Source organism: Myotis davidii, unplaced genomic scaffold (genome assembly GCF_000327345.1).
Source record: "Myotis davidii unplaced genomic scaffold, ASM32734v1 scaffold73, whole genome shotgun sequence".
NCBI classification, from domain to species: Eukaryota; Metazoa; Chordata; class Mammalia; order Chiroptera; family Vespertilionidae; genus Myotis; species Myotis davidii.
The window spans coordinates 1,986,016-2,008,110 of NW_006286675.1; the positions used below are offsets into that span (position 1 = coordinate 1,986,016).

Below are 22,095 nucleotides of genomic sequence, written 5' to 3' on the forward strand. Positions count from 1 at the left end.
ATAACTTCATAATTTAAAAATAAATTTTTGGGCCCTAGCCAGGTCCTGGGTTTGATTCCGGTCAAGGGCACATGCCTGGGTTGTGTGCTCGATCCCCAGTAGGGGGTGTGCAGGAGGCAGCCAATCAATGATTCTCTCTCTCATCACTGATGTTTCTATCTCTCTCTCCCTCTCTCTTCCTCTCTGATATCAATAAAAATATATTTAAAAAAAAGACTACCATGAAATGCTTTTGCAAATCACATATATAATAAAGCATTAATATCCAGTATAAAGAACTCCTAAAACTCAAGAACAAGAAAAAAAACCCCACACCAAACAACCCAATTAAAAAAATGGGCAAAGAACTTTAACAGACAAAAGGCCAATAACCATATTTAGAGAGTGGAGGGAGGGAGGGTGGAGGGGAAAGAGAAAAACATCGATTTGAGACAGACACATTACTTGGTTGCCTCCCCCAACTCAGCAGGACCGGAGCTAGGGATCGAATCTGCAACCCAGGTATGTACCCTTGACCAGGAATCAAACCCAAGACCCGTCAGTGGACAGGCCAATGCTCTAACCACTGAGAACACCATCCAGGGCAAAGGAAGCTTTTAGAAACTGTATCTCAGGACATCCTCCCAATCATTTTTCCCAGAGTTATAAACCGAGTTGATATTCAACAACTGCTTTAAGTCTAAAACTACCTTTTCCCATTTCAAATATCTATTAAGCACAAAGTAAATTTGTTTTAATTTTCTTTTTATGTTACAATGAATAGTGAAACTCAACATAATTTCTGTTTTTAATTAAAGTCTTTTACCCAGGCATACAGGGAACAGCATTTTTGTAGATTCATCTTCTTTTTGACATTTCAACAATTTTCTTGTATCCTTTTTTGACATTTCAACAGTTTTCTTGTATCCTTTTTTGGCCTGATCCACCAGAAGCTGAAATTCATTCTGATGTTTTTTACCTGAAATTAAAAAAGATTTTCTCAGTAAAGCTAAGACTATAAAAGTTATACATCTATAACCATCAAGAAGTGTACATGCTCGCTCAAGAACGGCACCCTTGGGAATCACTTGCAATAAATGAAAAAGCTGGCAAGCCCAAGGATACAAGGTGCTGGGAGATTGTGGAAGCCTTTCCTATCTATTTCCTCCCCTCCTCAGCAACAAACATGGAAACATGGTGGTCCTAGTTCGTTACTGTAGGTTTCTTCCCAAACCCCACACTCCAGAAAGGGTTCTGATAGAACATGAAAGATACTGCTTTCTTTTCTGTTGCTGTTCATGCTCACTGGAGGATATTTTCCCCTTTGATTTTTAAAGACTGCATTGGAGGAAGGAAGCGGGGAGTAGAAACATTGATTGGTTGCGTCCCACACTAGCCCTGACTGGGGTCAGTGATCAAACCTGCAACCCAGGTACATGCCCTTGACCAAGAATTAAATCCATGACCCTAAGGTCCATGGGCTGATGCTGTAACACTGACACACATTGGCCAAGATATGCTACCTTAAATATATCCAAAAGACACCTTCTGATTTCTAAGGCACCATTCTAATTTCAAAGACACAAAAGAATACTAAGATGAATATTAATTAAATATAAAACCAGAAGCCTCTAGGAAAGTTGGGTTATAAAAACAAAAAATATCCATTTCAAGTCCCTTCTTTCCCCCTTTACACTACTTGCGTATTTCCTATCAGAAACCCTTTAGCAATCTAAGCCATTTCCTCCATCAATCTACATTGTAACACCTCTGAAAATAATTTAAGCCTGACCTCTAGGTCACCATTAGTAATATGCATTAATTTACTCAATAAAGAGTAGCCAGTCATTGTTAGAGCATGACTTGAGGACATCTATTTGTGACTTGAACCGTGGCTCAAATTGCTGAGGTTGCACTTTACTTATCTAGCATCTGTAAACACTGAAGCCATGATTCAAAATGTCATAAATCCTGAAAAAATACATTTTAGAAATAATCATACTGCAAATGATTCTTTTAAAACAAAGTTTTGAAAGTGTTTCATACAGTAACCTATATTTTCCCTAAAGCACAATACTAAGAATACCTGGGTATAGGGGAAACTATGCATTTTCTAGGGCTACCCTTCCCAGATTCCAGCCATTCACTGCCTTTGAGCGGTGAGACCCAGACCTGGCCAGCCCCACCCCCATTAGGTGAGACCCAGACCTGGCCAGCCCCACCCCCATTAGGTGAGACCCAGACCTGGCCAGCCCCACCCCCATTAGGTGAGACCCAGACCTGGCCAGCCCCACCCCCATTAGGTGAGACCCAGACCTGGCCAGCCCCACCCCCATTAGGTGAGACCCAGACCTGGCCAGCCCCACCCCCATTAGGTGAGATCCAGACCCAGCCAACCCCACCCCCAACAAGCCCAGCCGGGCGGGAGGGCACAACCTCAAGTCCCCAAGCTGAGCACTGGGCAGGGGGCACAGCCTCAGGGCCCCCCTCAAGCCCTGCTGGGTGGGGGCACAACCTCAGGTCCCCTGTCAAGCCCCGCTGGGTTGGGGGGCACAGCCTCAGGATCCCCAGCCCAGTGCTGGGTGCAGGGCATGGCCTGAGGTCCCCCTTCAAGCCCTGCAGGGTGGGGGGCGTGGCCTGAGGGCCCCCATCAAGCCTCGCTGGTCCAGGGGTGCGGCGTCAGGTCCCCCAGCCCAGTGCTGGGACAGAGGTTGTGGCCTCAGGTCCCCCGACCCGGGGTGGGGGGTGTGGCCTGAGGTTTCCCGTCAAGCCCCACCAAGTGGGGGGGCGGGGCCTCAGGTCCCCCACCCTGGCCTGGTGCCACACAGCCTCAGGTCCCTGCTGATCACTCGTTACGGGAACCCCCCACCTCTGCTGTGGGCGCAGCCATCTTGTGTTATGGGAACCCTGCCTCCGCGGTGGTGCACCCATCTTGTGATGTGATGGAGTGAGGGTCAATTTGCATATTCCCTCTTTATTACATAGGATTCCTGATCAATAAGTGTATTGGTCTTTAACCACTAGGGAGAGACTGCTCCTAATTTTAATATGTTTATGTGTATGGTATCTGTATGAAAACTCCCACTAAACCAAGGTGCTGGGTTATAAAGTGTCTGGTAAGTTTTAAGTAAGATACTGGTTAAAATTTCAGTGAAAGAAATAAAAGTTGTCCATGAGGTTACTGGAAAGTTAGCTTTTTAGAAACAAGTGAGATCCGAAGATTACAAGCTAAGTGATCTTTCAAGTCCTATTTAACTCTATGCATTTAAGGATAATTATTTTGTACTGCTTCACCTCCCTAGAATCAAAAATATAAATGGGCTTATCCTTGATATATGCTTGATGGCCAAGTGGTTTTTTGTCAGGATCATTGCTTCATCTAGGCTCAAATGTTGCTTTGGCAGATAGAAGTGGAGAAACTTGGGGAGCAGCCTTTCCAAGAAAGGCCTAACTTTATATATTCTATCTGTCTTATCGATATCTATGTCTTCCTCATCAATTATGTATAAAAAAATCCAAAGGGCCAAGAATCTGTCTCGAGTCATAACATTTCGAAATCCGGGAGTAAACCCAACAAAGTCAGAGCCCTCATTTGTCCAATAATCCTGATAGCTGGGCTTTATACATAAGTATTCCATATAGATCCTCAGTCCAAGAAAAGCTTTCATTTCTTCCACTGTGGCATCCTTGGAAGTTTTGGCATTGTAGGAGTTGGGCTTTACTATATGCAATTGGTGGGCCCGGAGGTTGGTTTTCTCTGTCAAATTTTGCCAGAAAGTATCATCCAAAAACAAGGATAAAAAGTCAATTGGTTCACTCTCCTCTGTGATAGATCCAGAAATGTTCACTGGGCCTTTTCCATCCTCAGTGAAATTCAGATCTGTATTTGGTAATACAAAATTCCTTGTCTAACCTTCATCACCACCTAGATCTCCTCCATCAGCTGTTTGAGGGACACGCCCCCCTTCTCTTACTATCGATCTAGCTCTAGATCTATAAGGTTCAAGATTCTCCTCATCACTCGAGCTCTCACTGTCTGTGTCACTTGAACTGGAAACATATTCTTGATGAAATTCTGACTCCTCAAAGTCTGAATCAACCAAAGTCAATTACCTGTTGGACTGTGATAAGCCTAGACCTACTCCGCTTCCCTGTTGAAGTGCTTGGTTCATCAGCCGCTCGTTTCATTGTGAATTTTCAGAATTTTTTCACGTCAAACCACACAAAGTCACTTCAAATACATAGGGGCAGACATTTGCAATGGCTAACCATGAGGTCTGACCATGATTGGTTGGTTATTTTTAGTTTGCGACGCATTTTTTTCACGTACTAGGCAAAGTACCAAAAATTAGGTACAGCAGTATAGCGGCAGATTCGGAAATTACCGAAAAATTGGTACAGCGGGCTGGTAGGGTTAAAATAACTGTGTAGTATTATAGCATTATTTCATTGTCATTTTAATTTGTATTTTCCTTAAAAGTAATGACTAGTAAAACTAACCATATCGTCTTATGTGGTTATTTGGTGTCTGAATATCTCCTTTGCTGAAGAATATGTTTAAATCTTTGCCCTTTTAAAAAATATGGCATATGCCTTATTATTAAATTGTAAGATCTGTATTATTAAATTGTAAGAGTCCTTTTTTAAAAAATATATTTTTATTGATTTCAGAAAGGAAGGGAGAGGGAACGAGAGAGAGAAACATCAATGATGAGAGAGAATCATTGATCAGTTGCCTTCTACATGCTCCCCAGAGGGGACAGAGCCCACAACCCAGGCATGTGCCCCTGACCAGAATCAAACCCGGGATCCTTCAGTCTGCGAGCCAGTGCTCTATCCACTGATCCAAACCAGCTAGGGCTGTAAGAGTTCTTTATATAGTCCTGGCCTCTGTGGTTCAGTGGTAGAGCATCAGCCCATGTATTAAAGGGTCAAGGGTTCAATTCCGGTGTAGGAGGCAACCAATCGATGTTTCTCTCTCTCCCTCCCCCCTTCTCTTCCCCATCCTCCCTTCCATGCTCTTTAAAAAAGTCAGTGGAGAAAATATCCTCCAGTGATCAGGCCTAAACCGGCAGTCGGACATGTCTCTCACAATCCAGAACTGCTGGCTCCCAACCACTTGCCTGCCTGTCTGCCTGACTGCCCCTAACCACTTCTGCCTGCCAGCCTGATCACCCCCTAACCCAGCGGTTCTCAACCTGTGGGTCGCGACCCCTTTGGTGGTCAAACGACCCTTTCACAGGGGTTGCCTAAGATCATCCTGCATATCAGATATTGACATTACGATTCATAACAGTAGCAACATTACAGTTATGAAGTAGCAACAAAAATAGTTTTATGGTTGGGTCACAACATGAGGAACTGTATTTAAAGGGCCAGAGGTTAAGAACCACTGCTAACCACTCCCCAGCCAGCCTAATTGACGCCTAACTGCTCCCCTGCCTGCCCGATCGCCCTCAACTGCCCTCCCCTGCCAGCCCGATCACCCCCTGCCAGCCTAATTGCTCCCAACTGCCCTCCCCTGCTGGCCCAATCGCCCCCAACTGCCCTCCCCTGTCAGCCCGACTGCTCTCAACTGCCCTCCCCTGTCAGCCTTTATTTAATACTAGAGGCTGGGTGCACAAAATTCATGCGGGGGCTGAGGGGATGTCCCTCAGCCCAGCCTGCACCTCTCCAATCTGGGACATCCTTCTCACAATCCATGACTCTTGGCTCCCAACCACTCACCTGCCTGCTTGCCTGATTGCCCCTAACCACTTCTGTATGCCAGCCTGATCACCCCCTAACCACTCCCCTACTCGTAACTGCCCCCCCCTGCTGGCCGAGTCATCCCTAACTGCCCTCCATTGCCAGCCTGGTTGCCCCCAACTGTCCTTCCCTGCAGGCCTGGTTGCCCCCAACTGCCCTCCCCTGCAGGCCTGGTTGCCCCCAACTGTCCTCCCCTGCAGGCCATCTTGAGGCGGCCATCTTGTGACCACATGAGGGTGGCCATCTTGTGCGAGGGTGTGATGGTCAATTTGCATATGACCGCTTTATTATATGGTATTGGTAATTTCTATTTTCTGTTTTTGTCCTGAATAGGCTTGCTAGAGGTTTTTTAATTTTATTAAGCTTTACAAAGAACCAGCTTTTGGTTTCATGGACTTTCTCAATCATTTTTCTGTCTTCACTTTCATTGGTTTCTGATCTTCCCTTTAATATTACCAGCCCTCTGTTTACTTTGGGTGGAATCTGCTCTTCTTTTCCTATTTTCTTAAGGTGAAATCATAGATAACTAATTTCAAACCTCTTCTCTTTTCTAATACAAGTATTTAATGTTATACATTTCCCTCTAAGCACTGCTTTAACTGCATTCCACATTGATACAAAGTATTTTCATTCAGTTTTATATAGAGCTTAATCTGTTTTTACTTCATCCAGTGTATATTTCAATTCAGGTATGTTTATCATAAAATGAATTCCATTTGAGTTTTTCTTATATCATCATTTCTCACCTCAGCAGGACCCTACTTAATTCTTCCTTCTTCATATATGGAACTTATTTATACATGCTGTTTTAACCATTCTGTCTACTAGTCTCATCATCTGTCATTCCTGGGTTTGGTTCTATTAATTAAAATTTCTCCTTTCTATGAATCTTATTTTTCTGCTTCTTTGAATTCCTGGTAATTTCAATAGGATACTAAATACTATTAATTTTATTCTCTTGGTTGCTAGATTTTGTCCTATCCTTAAACTGTATTATATTTTGTTTTGAAGAATATCAAGCTACTTAGAATCGACTGAAGCATTCCAAGGCTTGCTTTCAATTTTTAATAGGGCAGATTATGAAGATAATGAGAAGACAACCCACAGACCAGGAGAAAATACTTGCAAAAGACATATCTGATAAAGGACTGTTATCCAAAATATACAAAGAACTTCCAAAAGTCAAGAAGAAAATGAATGACCCAATTTAAAAAATGGGCTGAAGATCTGAACATAGACTTGCTGGAAAAAGATATACAGATGGCAAATAACCATATGAAAAAATGCTCAACATTACATGTCATTAGATAACTGTACATTTAAAAAAAACAACAGCAACTATTAGAATGGCAAAAATCCAAATCACTAACAACACATATGCAGGTGAGGATAAGAAGCAACAGTAACTCCTGCCGAAACCGGTTTGGCTCAGAGGATAGAGCGTCGGCCTGCGGACTGAAGGGTCCCGGGTTCGATTCCGGTCAGGGGCATGTACCTGGATTGCGGGCACACCCCCAGTAGGAGATGTGCAGGAGGCAGCTGATCGATGTACCTCTCTCATCGATGTTTCTAACTCTCTATCTCTCTCCCTTCCTCTCTGTGAAAAATCAATAAAATATATTTAAAAAAAAAAAAGAAGCAACAGTAACTCTTATTCTTTGCTGATGGGAATGCAAAATGGTACAGAGATTTAAAAAAGGTAATTTCTTACAAAACTAAAGATACCTTATGATCTAGCACTCACATGCATTAGTATTTATCCAAATATGTTGAAACTTATGTTGACACAAAAAGCTGCACAAGAACGTAAAGGAACCTTTTAAATAATTGCCAAAAGAAGCAGTAGGTAAATTGATAAATAAACTATAGTACATCCAGGAAATGGAATATTGTTCAAGGCTAAAAAGAAATAAGCTACCAAGTCAAGAAAAAACACAGAGGAACCTGAAATGCACATTACTAAGAAAGAAGACAACCTGAAAAGGCTATCATCCTATCTAATAAAAGAGTAATATGTAAATTAACCATCACTCCATGACAAAGATGGCAGCGCCCATAGTGACCAGGGCAGGTCACTGGCAGCGTCATTCTGGCAACGTGAGCCCAGCATCCGCGCCCCAGCTGCGCGGAGGGAAGGGAGGGCCCCAGGCCAGAGGCCGGGGCGAGGGACGAAAGTGTCGTTGCAGGCCGGGCTAAGGGATGACTACCCCCTCCCCGGGCATGAATTTCGTGCACTGGGACTCTAGTATACTGTATAATTCCAATTACATGACATTGTGGAAAAGAAAAAACTATAAAGACAGTGAAAAGATAAGTGGTTGTCAGGGCCTAGGAAAAAAGGAGGGATCAATAAATAAAGCACAGTGAGTATTCTGTATGATAAGATAATGGTAGGTATATGTCATTATATATTTGTTAAAACCCATAGAATATATACCACCAAGAGTGAACACTAATGTACACTCTGCACTTTGTGATAATGACATGTCAGTATACCATTCTGGTGAGAGATGTTGATGGCAGGAGAGATGGTGCATCTGTACATCAGGGAGATATAGGAACTCGCGCATTTTCCCCTCAATATTACGTTTTACTCTAAAATTAAAGTCTATTTTTAAAAAAATCTTTTCATTAGAGAAAATTAGTACAACCATTAGTGTAAAGAAGTCAACGAATAACAGCCCAAAGGCCAAATCCAACCTATGGCATATTTTTGTATGGCTCTCTAGCTAAGAATGCCTTTTATATTTTTACAAAGATGTGTTAACAATAAGAACATTTGACAAAGACCATATATAGCCTGCAAAGCCTAAAATATTTATTATCTGGCCCTAAGGTAGATTAGATTAGCCCAGCTACTAAAGTAATAAAAACTTTCTGAGGATTCTGTCTGAGGTCCCCATACATTTTGAGGGTTTTTTTTTTTTTGTATTAGGGCTTGTGATGGATTCAAATTGTTTCAGGCCCTTTGTGAGCTCCAGAAATTGTTCTGGAGCTAATCCTTTCAAGTAGCCTTTCCCTAGTCTCAGGCACTTTCCTCTCATTTATGTGCAAATTGCTAGGCAGCCAAAAGCTTAACAGGATCTTCTATGCATCATATAGAGCTCTCGTCTATCTGAGGTTCTCTCCTCTCTGGTAAGCTGTCCCACAAATTCTAGCACCTTGGCCTCCCACAACTTTCATTTCTGGTTTACCTACTCAGCGACCCACCAGAGTATTTTGGGGTTCTCCTACCCAATGCCTGAAAACTGCCTCTAGGCAGTAAGCTCTGGAACTAGAGAGCTCACCACTTAGTTTTCTTTCCTTCAGGAATCACAATCCTGTGCTACTTTTCCTCACTATCTATCTAAAAAACCATTGCTTCATACATTTAATCAGGTTTTCTAGTTTATTAATGAAGGAAAGTAAATATAGTCTATGTTATACTATCTGGGCTAGTAGAAAATTCCATTTATTTTGATTTTTTTTGTTGTTTTGGGAACATTATTTTCTATCAGATTATGTTAATATGTAATGGATTTGTTATTTTTAAATGAGTTAATAAATAATTTTGAAATTTCTTGGTTTTAATTTTCCTTTGATCCATGAGTTATTTGGAAGTGTGCTGCTTAGTTTCCAAATATTTGGCAGTTTTCCAGAAGGCTTTGTTACTGATTTCCAATTTAATTCTATTGTGGTCACGTTATAGTCAGCAGTTTGCGAGACATTAACAAAAAGGGAGGGCGCAAATGGAACCAGACATCTGATTAAGCCGGATTAACTAGAAAAGGATAGTTTCAGTCACTCTAGGCAGATACTTTTCAGTCACCCCAGGAGCAACCTGCACCATTTCACCTGAATGATCAGGGAGGTAAAAAGAAGGGGACCAGGGGAGTCCTTTCACTGACTGCATGAGCATTAGAAGCCAAAATGGCAACCATAAAGGGGGAGGGGACTAGCCTGAGGAAGTCTGGGGAAAAGATCTAATAGGATAAGGCCACAAAACCCGAGGATCTGGAATGAGATTGGATGGGGGAGGGCATTGGCACTGCCTGGGAAAAAGTCAGGAGAGAGATTGAAGACTGAATAGTTAAAAAGAAAGCCTGCTCTTTTCTGAACTCAAGGAAATATATAGAAGCTAGAGAAAAACCCAGCGCCCTCCTTGGAGCATGCCCATGCCCTTCTTTCGGGCATGTACTTTTTGCCTTCTTTCCTCCTAAACTCTAAGGATCACCACCAGACTTGCCACCAGGGGAGCAGCAAGCATTGGCAGAGGACTCTCCTTTTGCCTCTGTCCACAAGGCCACTACTATAGTCAACCTGCTCTCTGCCTCTCCAAGGGTGTACGACCTCGCTCACTCTAATAAATCTTGCCACTTAAATTCCTCCTATGTGCCTGTCCTAAAATTCTTTTCCTGAAACACCTCAGAAGAATCCTATTTCCAGACCATGCCAGGGCAGACCCACCGGGTCCAGGTCCTTCTTCAGTAATAGTCAGAAAAGTATACTTTATATGCTGAACGAATAACCAAGGTGAACTTTCTGCAGATTCCTAGGGTGCTCCCTCCACCTCTCCCCTTTCTCTTCTCTCTCTCTTCTATCTCCCTCTCCCTTCCTCTGTCTTTAAAATCAAATTTTTAAAAAAACACAAGACATGCATGTAAAACATTAATTAAAATGTTTAAAAGAAATCAACAGTACATTGAAAGCCCAACACTAAACCAAAATGTATGACTACATAGTAAGAACTTAAGCTTTAGAAGAGCCTGAAAGTTTTGTGGGGGGTTTTTTGTTGTTTTTTTAAAGTATATTTTGAGGTATTTTAGGGCTAAACTAATTAGCTTAACATGACCTGTTTAGTAAAGTAAAGCTCTTTTTAGATATTTAATAGTGGGCAATAGATATTTGTATATTGTCTTTCTTGCATCTAATCCACTTCTTTCTTAGTGAGGCATATTTGTTAGATACCACTCTTTTAGTGATTTAAATTACTTTTTTTTCATGCAAATTTTCTGTTTTCCTTATCGTTACAGGCCTTAATTTTGCCAAATCAGTGATCATTTGGTTGTCTACCTCCTGTCTCAAGAAAAATCACTTTGGCTTCCCAAAAGTTGGTTTTTTAAAAAATCACACCATACTTATCTTTCTAGCAACAGAGACATGACTTGTTGTTCAGCACAAGCCATCACATCTACATCTAGTGCCTCTGTACTTCTGCATCCTCCCTCCCCAAATAGACCACTGCTGAATCTGCCCCTTCAAAACTAAAGAACTGAAAAAAGAAGACAAAATTCTCTTAGCACAACCAAAACATTGTATTTGTGATATACCCACTCAACAAATACTTATTAACTATCTACTGTTTGCCAAGCACTTAAATTTAAATTTAAGCTAAAAACAAACCAATTAAACAAAGGATAACAGCTACCTAACTGACAAAACAGTAATGAGCTAGCCCTAGGAAAGATATATATACAAGGCCATTTAAGAAAAAGGAAGTGATAAAGTTAGGAAGTTAATACCTAATAAAATGAAGACTCTTTTTGGCACAAATGTGCAAGCTATTAGTGCTGAAATTCTTTACAGTATTGTCATTGAGTGGCTTGAGAACAGGAAAGTCAGAAATGCTTCCATTTTAACCCCATTTTCTTCTCACAAAGATGCTTTGAGAGCAACTAATTAATATTTGCAAAGTGCTTAGTGATAAGCTCAAAGTAGAATGCTAGTCACAAATCAAAAAGCAGGCGCACTGACTTATAAAAAAGGTCCCTGTCTGAATAAGCACAACTAAATTCAGTCTCTTAAGTAATATTAACAAGATTAGTGTATACCAAACATTAATGTAAAAAATTTATTTTAAAACTTTAAGATAAAAAACTGCAACCTAGATTCTTTGCAAATAAAGAAAACCTCCTACAACTTACGGTATTTACTGTGGATTTCATCTATTTCCTTTTCTGTTTGGTCCTTCGTAAAAACCATTACCTAAAATAAAATAAAAATCTTAATTAAAAATTCATTAAATGACAAAAATAGAAATCAGTACTATAAACTTTAAAATCTCAAATGTGGATGTTTAAATAGAGTAAAATAATTGCTCATTTTTGCTTCAAATAGACCTAGGAAAAGTGACTCCTGCACATTTCCCTTGAATATCATAATTAACATATATTTTACTCATTACTTATTTCTCATCAGTAGAAAATGCAACACGAATGCCTTTAGAAGACATAAAGTATTAATACAACAATCAATTAATTTCCTATTTTAAATAGGTAACTTTTTCACACTCATTAATACAACAAACTACAAAACACTTTAAACTACAAGACTAGAGACATTTAGCAGATCATTAATAAGGCAGATTTTCTTGTCTGCCTTCTATGTTTTCCAGCCTAACTTCTCCAAATCTGTAAGAAATGTAATATATAGGGAAAATACAAGAAATGTTACATTTATAGTTCCGCTTTTTCACATCTGAGACTTAAAAAATCAAGTGTACTTACATGACTCACTACCGTCTCCATCTTACAGTTAGCACTCAGGTAGTAAAAAAGTTAATGCAAATCTCATTGTTTCCTACTATTGATTATAAGCTCACTCCCCCTACAAACACATTATCGATGGTCTGGGGGAAAAGTCTACTTGGGAGAGCCCAAAACACTGCCTACAGTGTCTAGGACACATGACTATTTTCTTCCTTGACATCCTTTCCTCAAGTTTTGGGCCATCACACTAGAGGAAGGAAATAGTGAACCATTTTAGGTTTTTGATTCCCTCAATAAGCTCAATAGATATTCTATAAACTCCTACAATTACTTAATTTCTCAATCAGGACCATCATGGAATGGCAGAGTAACAGAGCTAAAGGGGGATCTTAGAGATCATAGAGTTCAATCCCGAAATTTTACAGATGAAGATGGTAAGGGAAGCAGAGGTTAAATAGCTTATCAAATACAACGAGCAGAGAAAAGGCTGATATGTAGGCATTGCTTTTTCTAAAGACTATTAACCATTAATAAACTCTAGATTGCATTCTGTACTAGAAGACTGCTAATTATGACAGAATTTTGTGCTAAAAAATGAGCTGCAGATAAATCATAATATTTTAAGTAAAAATGTGTTCTAGTACATTCTGGCTTGCTTTAATTTTAACAGAGTATTCAACTTTCCTTTATTTCTACCCAGATACTGAAATAGACCATAACATACTCTTTCACTGAGTTTACTAGCTTCAAGACGCATCCTAGTCTTCTCCATATTTTCAAGTTCTTGAACTATTTCAGCAGCTGTTAAAATAAACACATATAATCAATGTTAATTAGGTCTCTCCCTACTCCCCTCCCTCTATCTTTCCCTCTCCCTCCTTTTCATTCTCTCTAAATATCTATGAAAAAAATATCCTCAGGTGAGCATTAACAACAACAAAGTAATAACAATAAGCCAACAGTAAAAATAAGATGTAATAAAAATACTCAATCCAAAAGACAGCAAAAAAAGGTAAAAGAAACAAAAAGCATATAAAACAAACAAAATAATTGGCAATATGATAAGGTTAAAACCAACTGTATCATAATTACATTAAATGTAAATGTCCTAAAAGCACCAATAAGAGACAGAGAATGAAGATTAGATAAAAAAGAAAGGCCACACTATATGCTTTCAATAGAGAACCCATCCTATATAATAAAAGCCTAATATGCAAATTGATCAAACAGCAGAATGACCGGTCAGCAGGGGGCGGAGCCAGTGAGTGGGCGGGGGTAGGTCAGCCAAGGTGGATGCCAGCAGGCAGAGGGAGGGGACAGTGATCAGGGGGCAGCAGCGACCAGCAGTGGCAGAGGGGCGATCGGGGCGGCAGGGCCAGCCACTTGCCGGATGGCACCATCTCCCGATTGGTCTGCCGGTCACCTCCTGCAGAGGGAGGCCAAACTGTGGCTTATGGGGAGCAGGCATAAGCCGTCAGTTGGACATCCCCCAAGGGCTCCCGGACTGCAAGAGGGTGCAGGCTGGGACCCCCAACCCGCCAAGTACATGAATTTCCGTGCACCTGGCCTCTAGTTTTAAATAAAAGGCATCGATAAGTCAAAATAAAGTATGGAAAGAGATATATAAATACAGATTTTAAAAAACTTGAAATAGCTAGATTAACATGAAGCACAAGAGACTTCAGAACAATGAATGTTAACAGGAATAAAGAGGGAAATTATAGGAAGGAATCAATTCACCAGACATAATCTCCAATGTGTTTGCACCTGAAACAGAAATTTAAAATATATAAACAAGAACTGGATTTAAACTAGACTCACTGCCTTCTCATTTCTCATATTCTCCCCTATTAAGTATAACCAAATATAACACAATAAGAGAACTCTGAAAAGTGGAAGGAGGAAAATGAACTAAGGATCTAATAATTTGAGGACCACCACCACTATGGGGTCTCCAATTTTTCTTTTATCTTCTATATATTTGAGACTATTCTTTGGTGATGCATGCCACCCAGAATCACCAACAGGCACAAGGGTGGGAAAAGCCCCAAGAAAAACCTGGAGAAAAGCATTCTTTAAACCTGCACAGGAAGTCCTGGACACAGCCCTGACTAAAAGTCTAGAATATGGCAAAAGGTCTGAGAACTGAACCACAGTATGGAACACCAGGTTTCAGAGTGGCCTCCAGGTAGCAGTGACAGGAGATAGACCAGAATGACACGACATCAGCTCTGAAAACTAAATTGTTATCAGAACCACAGCCCACAAAAGTAGGCCAGGATCTGCGTGCTAACTAAAAAACAGGGTGACTGACTGATATGACAGAATATTTAAATAGGTTCTAGAATCTCATACCATTATACTCAAAGTGTCCAGGATAAAACAGAAACATTTGTCATAGTAAGAAGCAGGAAAATCACAACTTAAATGAATAAAGACAATCAACAGATACCAACACTAAAGATGACTTAGATGTTGGAATTATCTGACAAGAATTTTAAAGTTACCATCATAAAAATGCTTCAAGGAGCAATTAGGAACACTCTTGAAACAAAAGCTGACAAAACTACTATTATATGTAATACTTTTATGACAGACATAGGTCCATTATAAAAATACATCTTTTAAAAGTTACATTTAAGTTGTTAATTTCTTGTACTTTAAAGGGGGTTACTAAATAGCAATAACAAAAATTGTAAACAAAGTAAAATAAATGAATCCCACTATATTTCAAATAAGTAATATAACTATAATGAAGGGAGACAAAAAGGAACTTATCAATACAGTATCTGACTATATAGCTTCAGCCCAGGCCAGGGAGGAGGGAAGAGGGAAGGCTGGGTAGAGAGGAATAAAAAAATTTATTAAAATAAAAAATCTGGAATTCTTTCATATAGATAAATCTGATGTATAAATATATTCCTGAGTTCCATATGTTGAAAGCACCTGGAAGCAAAGGCAACATATCCTGGTTTGCAAAAAAATAAGAAGTAAAGGTCCTCAGGGAAATGGCTCATAATAAGTGGGCAGGGCCATGGGACCACAAGGCAGCCAGGCCCACACAACAGCCGGGCTGCCAGGGCTGAGTCCCTTGCACAAATTTCATGCAAGAGTAGGCCTTCCTTCCCCTGGCTGCCGGTGCCTACTTCCCTCTGGCACCTGGGATCAGGGTTTCCCTCACAGCCTTGGCTTCGTCCAGAAGGTTGTCCGGAAGGATGTCTGGTCTAATTAGCATATTATGATTTAATACATATATATAATAATATATATGCATATATATATATAAAATAAAGAAGCTCCCACTAGCCAAATATGGAAAAACATAAAACCAATATAAGGGTGACCATAAGTTATAAATATGTGAATCTACACTGATTATAGACTAAGAAAAAAAAACAAGAGGGCTCTTATTTTCAGAATCATGGCAAGTGGCAACTGGCAAATTTGAAAGGAGTGCTGACGTTAGAAAATGATCATTTTGCAACTATGAGAGAAGATAAAATTACCAATGAATGCTAAATACTGGGGTAATATTTTAATGACATATAGAATATTTTTATGGTATTAAAATGTTATTATACAGTCTTCTTATTAGTATCAAGGGGGAGACTATACAATGGAGAAATTGACAAGGTGATCAAACCTGCAATCACATTGAGGGGCACAAAGATGTTGAATACCTCTGGCTGTTACTGATGTTCTGAAAAGGACAGAACATTACTTATATTGTGTTCATAGAGTATTGAAACCAATCAAATACAGGAAGGAGTAGTCAGCAGTTCATCAACATTCAGGAATGTGCAACCTGAATGTTATTATAAGAAAACTAGAAGCCCGGTGCACAAAAATTCATGCATGGGGGGAGGGGGAATCCCTCAGGCCTGCCCCCTCTCAGAGTCTGGGAGCCCTCAGGGGATATCCTACTGACAGTGGGTCTAAGCCACAGTCTGGCCTCCCTTTTTGGGAGGTGACTGGGCCAATCATGGGAAGTCCCACTGCTGTGGCCACTGCCGGCCGCTGCTGCTGCCGGCTGCTGCAGCTGCCGGCCCTGGGCCCTTGCTTCTTAGCACTGGCCCTGCCCCCTGCCCACTGGTGGGTGGGGAGCGATCTGGGGCCAGGCCGGCTGGGGGAGGGGCTGTGAGAGGTTGAGGCACAGCAGGTCCCACCCCGCCCAGCCTCTGCGGAGGCACAGCCCTGGGACCAGGCCCACGTCGCTGCCTCTGTGGAAGGGGCAGCACTGAGACCCAGACTGTGCAGGCCCCTCTCCCGCTGCCTCTGCAGAAGGGGCCCAGGCACTGGACCGGCCCGCACCGTGGCCTCTCCTGCGCCGCCTCTGTGAAAGGGGCAGCGCCACCGGCTCCACTCCCACTCCTGCTCCCACAGCAGTGCCGCCTCCACTTCTTAGCTGCTGTGGCTTTGTCCAAACGGATGTCCGGAAGACGTCTGGTCTAATTAGCATATTACCCTTTTATTAGTATAGATATTAGACAAAGTCAAAATGAGAAACAGTTTATTTGAGGGAGAAAAACAAAACACAAAGACTATATTCTTTTACTAGTAAAATGCCAATGTCATAAAAAGACAAAGAAAGGCTGTTCCAAATTGAAAAAGATTGAAAAGATATTATAACTGAATGCAGGATGTGATCCAAAACCGGATCATGCACTGGAGGGGAAGAAAATCTACAAAGGCCATTTTTGGGTCCATTGCTGAAACCGGAATAGAGATAATAAAGTACTGTAACAAAGTTGAATTTACTGAGGTTGATAACTATATAAGAGAGAATATCCTTTTTCTTAGGAAATACACAATAAATATTTAGAGATAAAAAGTCAAGATGAGCCCTAGACGGTGTATCCCAGTCAGTGGTTAGAGCATCCACCGGAGCACCAAAGGGTCTTAAGTTGCATTCATAGTCAAGGCACGAATCTGGGTTACAGGTTCAATACCAGGCCTGGTTGGGGCACATGCAGGAGGCAACCAATCAATCAATGTTTCTCTCTCTCTCCACTTCCCGTCCCTTCTTCCCTCCCTTCCGCTCTCTCTAAAACTCAATGGAAGAAATATCCTCAAGTAAGGATTAACAACGACAACAAAAGAGTTAAGATTATACAACTTACTCTCAGGCTAAAAAAAACACACATATGTGGCCCACCTGGTGTGCTCAGTGGTTGAGCACTGACCTATGAACCAGAAGGTCACAGTTCAATTCAATGAAATACAAGAAGGAAAAAAGTGGAATTCAATGAAATACAAAACAAACAAAAAATGAGAAAAAAAATAAATGAAATTGAACGTTGGTTCTTTGAAAAGATCAATGAAATTGTTAACCTATAAGTAATCCAATCAAGAAAAAATAAAAGGGAAGACACATTTCTAATATCAAAAATGAAAGACAGGACATTACCACAGATCCCACAGACATTACAAGGCTAATGAAGAAATATTATATTTTTTAAAGTTGGTAAATTATAAATTCATCAACTTAGATAAAATGGATAAATTACTTGCTAAAGATAAATGGTATGTCTAATATTAAAAAATTAATGTAATGCAAATCAAAACCATAATGACATACCATTTCATACCCACTAGGATGGCTACAATAGAAAAGACAGAATAACAAGTGGTAGCAACTATGTAAAGAAACTGGAACCCTCACCCACTACTAGTGGGATGTAAAAAGTTGTGGCCACACTGGAAAACAGACTGGAAATTCCTCAAAATGTTCAGAGAGTTACCAGTTGACCCAGCAATTTCACTCCTAGGTACATATTCAAGAGAAATATAAACATATGTCCACATAAAAGCATGTACAAGAATGTTCACAGCAGGATTAGTCATAACAGCCAAAATGTGGAAAAATCCCAAATGTCAACTGATGAATAGGCAAAATATGTGGCATATCCATACAATGAAATATTATTCAGCAATAAAAAAAAAAATGAGGTACTGACCATGGAAAAACCTTGAAAATATGTTAAGTGAAAGAAGTCAGTCACAGAAAAGCCAACTATTTTATGATTTCATTTAAATGAAATGAACTTCCAGTTTCCAGCTCTGCTTGTAAAAAGCCTGGAAGTTGCCACTCAGTCCTAAAAACAAGTTAAAGGCTGAAAAGAGCTATCTCACAGAAGATAAAATGATGTAGCCATTAAAAACAGGCTGGCAATTTCTTATATATTTAAGTATATATAACCCACATGCCGCAGCAATTCTACTCCTGGGTATTTATCACAGAGAAATGCAAAAATCTATAAGCCCATGTTCATGACAGCTTTACTCATAACAGCCAAAAATTGGAGACAGACTAGGCATCTATTAATATGCAATACTGCCATACAATAAATGCAACTCCGGGGACAAACCTCAAAAGCACTGTGCTGTGTGAAAGAAACCAGATACAAAAACGATATGCTGTACCATTTGTATTAATGCCATTTATCTGTCATTTTAGAAAAGGCAAAACTTCAGGGACATAAAAGAATCAGTATTTCCCAAATTTACTGCAAAGAGGCAGAAGAACTTCTGGGGGTGCATAATTTTAACTGAAGTGATGGCTAAATGACTATATATACATTTGTCAAAATTTATTAAACTATACACTTTAAAATGATTAATTACATAAGCAGATTATACCTCAATTTCTAAAATACACACATAATGTCCTGGCCAGGTGCCTCGGTTGGTTGGAGATAAACTAAATTCATGAATTGGAAGATACAGTACAGCTATCAACTTTCCCCAAAGTGATCTATAGACTCAATGTAATCCCAACCCAAGCAGGTTTTTTCTTGATGGAAATTTGCAAGCTTCTTCTAAAATTTATATAGAAATGCAAAGGGCCTAAAAAAACTGAGGCAATCTCAATAAACAGCAAAGCTGGAGGAAGTACATTACCAGACAGTAAGATCTCTTATAAATTAAAATTAAGACAGTACACTGCTGATAAATAAATGACTCAACAAACAATGTCAAGACACACATATAGTTAGCTGATTGCCAACGAAGACATACTGACAATTCACTGGGTTAAGAATGGTTTTTCAATAAATGATGCTGTGTCAAATGGCTATCTATATGGAAAAAACACACACACAAAAATCTTGCTCCGCAATTAACAACATATGTAAAATCATTTCAGATAAACTGTAGGTCAAAATGTAAAAGCAGTAACAATAAAACTTTTAGACGAAAACAAGAGAAGATCCTCATGATCTTGTGGTAGGCAAGGATATAAAAAGCATACACCAAAAAGAAAAATGCAACTAATTGGATTATATTGAAATTAAGAACTTCTTCTCAACTGAAACCATTAACAATGAAAAGGTGAAATGGAAGAAGGGATTTAATATATATACATACAGCAGGATGTGTATCCAGAAAATTTCATGTACTCCCACAAATAAGAAAAAATAGATCCACAGCATAGAAAAATTGGCCATAAGACCTAAATGGATATTTTACCAAAGAGGATATCCAGATGACCAGTAACCATATAAAAATGTGCTGAACATTATAAATCATTAGGGAAATGTGAATTAAAACCATAATGAAAGATTCAAATGGATCCATTAGAAGAGCCCAAATGGAAAATTGACTATACTAATGTTGTTAAGAATGTGGAAAAACTGGAACTCTCACATCCTCCTGATGACAATGTACATTGGCACTGAGTTCTTGGCTGTATCCACAAAAGCTGAACATCTGCAAAAACATACTATTCCATTCCTAGGTATATATATTCAAAAAATTTGTGTGCCTGAATATACAGAGATACACAAAGATTATTCATAGCAGCATAATTATGATGAGCCAAAGAGTGGAAAAATCCAAATGTCCACCAACCATTGAATGAATAGTGAGATACAGTAGAATACTCTACAGCAACAACAAAATCACAAATGTACACAAAAACATGAATGAAACTTATAAACATAATGTTGCACACACATATTTTACAACATGTGTGTGCAAATACAGATTCAAATAACTTATATAAGCTATCTATTATTCCATTTATAAAGATAAATTATAAGCTAAAACAGGCAAAATAAATATATAGTGGTCAAGATAGTGATCATCTGTGAGAACGAAGGTGACAGTAATTGGGAGGGGAGGACAGGGGCTTCTGGATGTTGATGGTAATCTGAGTAGTATACAAAGACATTTGCCCTTTGTGAAACTTATTTCATAATAATTCACCAAACAATATACTTATAATTTGTGTATTTTTCTGTTCGCATAGTATACTTTAATTTTTTTTAACTGAAATATGTGTGTGGTTAAGTGAAAGGAACAAATGATTAAATAGTGTGTACTGCTTAATATTAAATAGTCATGCACTGCTTAATAAAGATACGCTGTGAGAAATGTGCCATTAGGCGATTCTGTTGTGCAAATATCACAGAGTGCACTTACACAAACCTAGATGGTAAAGCCTGCGGCACACCTACGCTAAATGATATAGCCTATTGCTTTTAAGCTACAAGCCTGTACATGTTACTAGGCGACTATAACATAATGGTAAGTATTTGTGTAATGCATTGCATTATGAGGTCATAACATGACATTTCAACAACTACAACATCACTAGGCCATAGGAATTTTTCACCTCCATTACAATCTTAAGAAACTACTGTCCTATCTGTGACCCATCATTAACCAAAATGTTCTGTGGCGTCTGACTATAAAATACTAACTATTTTCTAAGACAATAATGATCAAGGACATATGTTTATCTATAATAATCATAATGGTAACAATTATTGAACACTACTTGCTAAGGCACTATGCTAGGCATTTTATATGCATTTTTTTCATCTATTCCTCTCAAAAACACTATGAAGTAGGTAGTGTCATAACCCTTATTTTATGGATTCGAAAACTGAGATAAGGAACTTAAGGCACTTGCCCAAAGTCACTCAGTCTTAGAACTGCAAAGATGGGACTATAACCCAGGTTCTCTAGATCAACTCTACCCCACACTCTCTCTGGAAAGACACATAAGCCACTGGCAGCAGTAACTGCTTCTGAGAAGGGAATGGGGACTGAGACTGGCTATCATAGTATATCTAGTACCTTCTGAAGGAATGCATTTGCATGTCTTACCTATTTTCAAAAATGTACCTATTAAAAAGTGTTTTCTATGGTTATAATCCCTGAGCTATACAAACGGCTTTATCCAGGACACACGTAACTCATTGTTTTATTGCTTTACCTGATTTAGGATGCAAAGCATCACACTGGGCATTATACATGTGAACAAATTCTTGGTGCCTTTTAATGAGCTGTTGTTTATTTCCTTGAATAGATAATCCATGCTGTTTTAGCTTTTTCTTTAAATCACGATCTGATAGCAAATTATATACAGTTTTGGGCAGCGGCTTCCTTTTGTGACCAGAACTAAAAAGGGGAAAAAAAGATCACTAAGGGTTATTGTGAATCATCAAATGCTTTTCATGTAAAATAGTAATTTACCTTCTGACTCCTGAGAGAACACGACCATTAAGATAAAAATGGGGGGGAAAAAGGATGAAATTTACAAATAAAGTTTAAAGTGTTCAACATGACCCATCTGAGGTGCCAGTGGGACATTCAGATTGAGGGGTCTAGGTGACAGCAAACTTAAGAGAAACTTAGGTCTCAGAAAGGTCAGTCCTAAAGATGCAGACCTGGGCCTCACATAGAAGGCTTGTGAACTAAATGCTATGAGAACTTCACCAAGAACCATACTTACATAGACTTATGCAATTCTCTATCTCTTTAAAGCATGCTTTTCCTAAAATGTGCCTATGGTTTCCATGCAAAAGCTCTATAAAAGCCAGTTATATCAGATGATTAGAGTACAAATGCTATTGAGTATTAAGCTATGGATTTAACATTATTATCATATACTAGA

The 22,095-nt window shown here is 39.5% G+C and overlaps 1 protein-coding gene across 1 annotated transcript in view; it reads right to left on the reverse strand.

Annotated features, from left to right (window-relative positions):
- The window catches only part of RAD18 (RAD18, E3 ubiquitin protein ligase), a 62,944-nt gene that overhangs the window by 30,562 nt on the left and 10,287 nt on the right, over window positions 1-22,095 (reverse strand). Inside the window, exons 4-7 of the mRNA XM_015560350.1 lie at window positions 21,415-21,599; window positions 12,919-12,995; window positions 11,631-11,691; window positions 806-958 (exon numbers count right to left, since the gene is read on the reverse strand). Of these exons, the coding sequence (XP_015415836.1) occupies window positions 806-958; window positions 11,631-11,691; window positions 12,919-12,995; window positions 21,415-21,599 (476 nt within the window). The remainder of the gene's footprint in view (window positions 1-805; window positions 959-11,630; window positions 11,692-12,918; window positions 12,996-21,414; window positions 21,600-22,095) is intronic.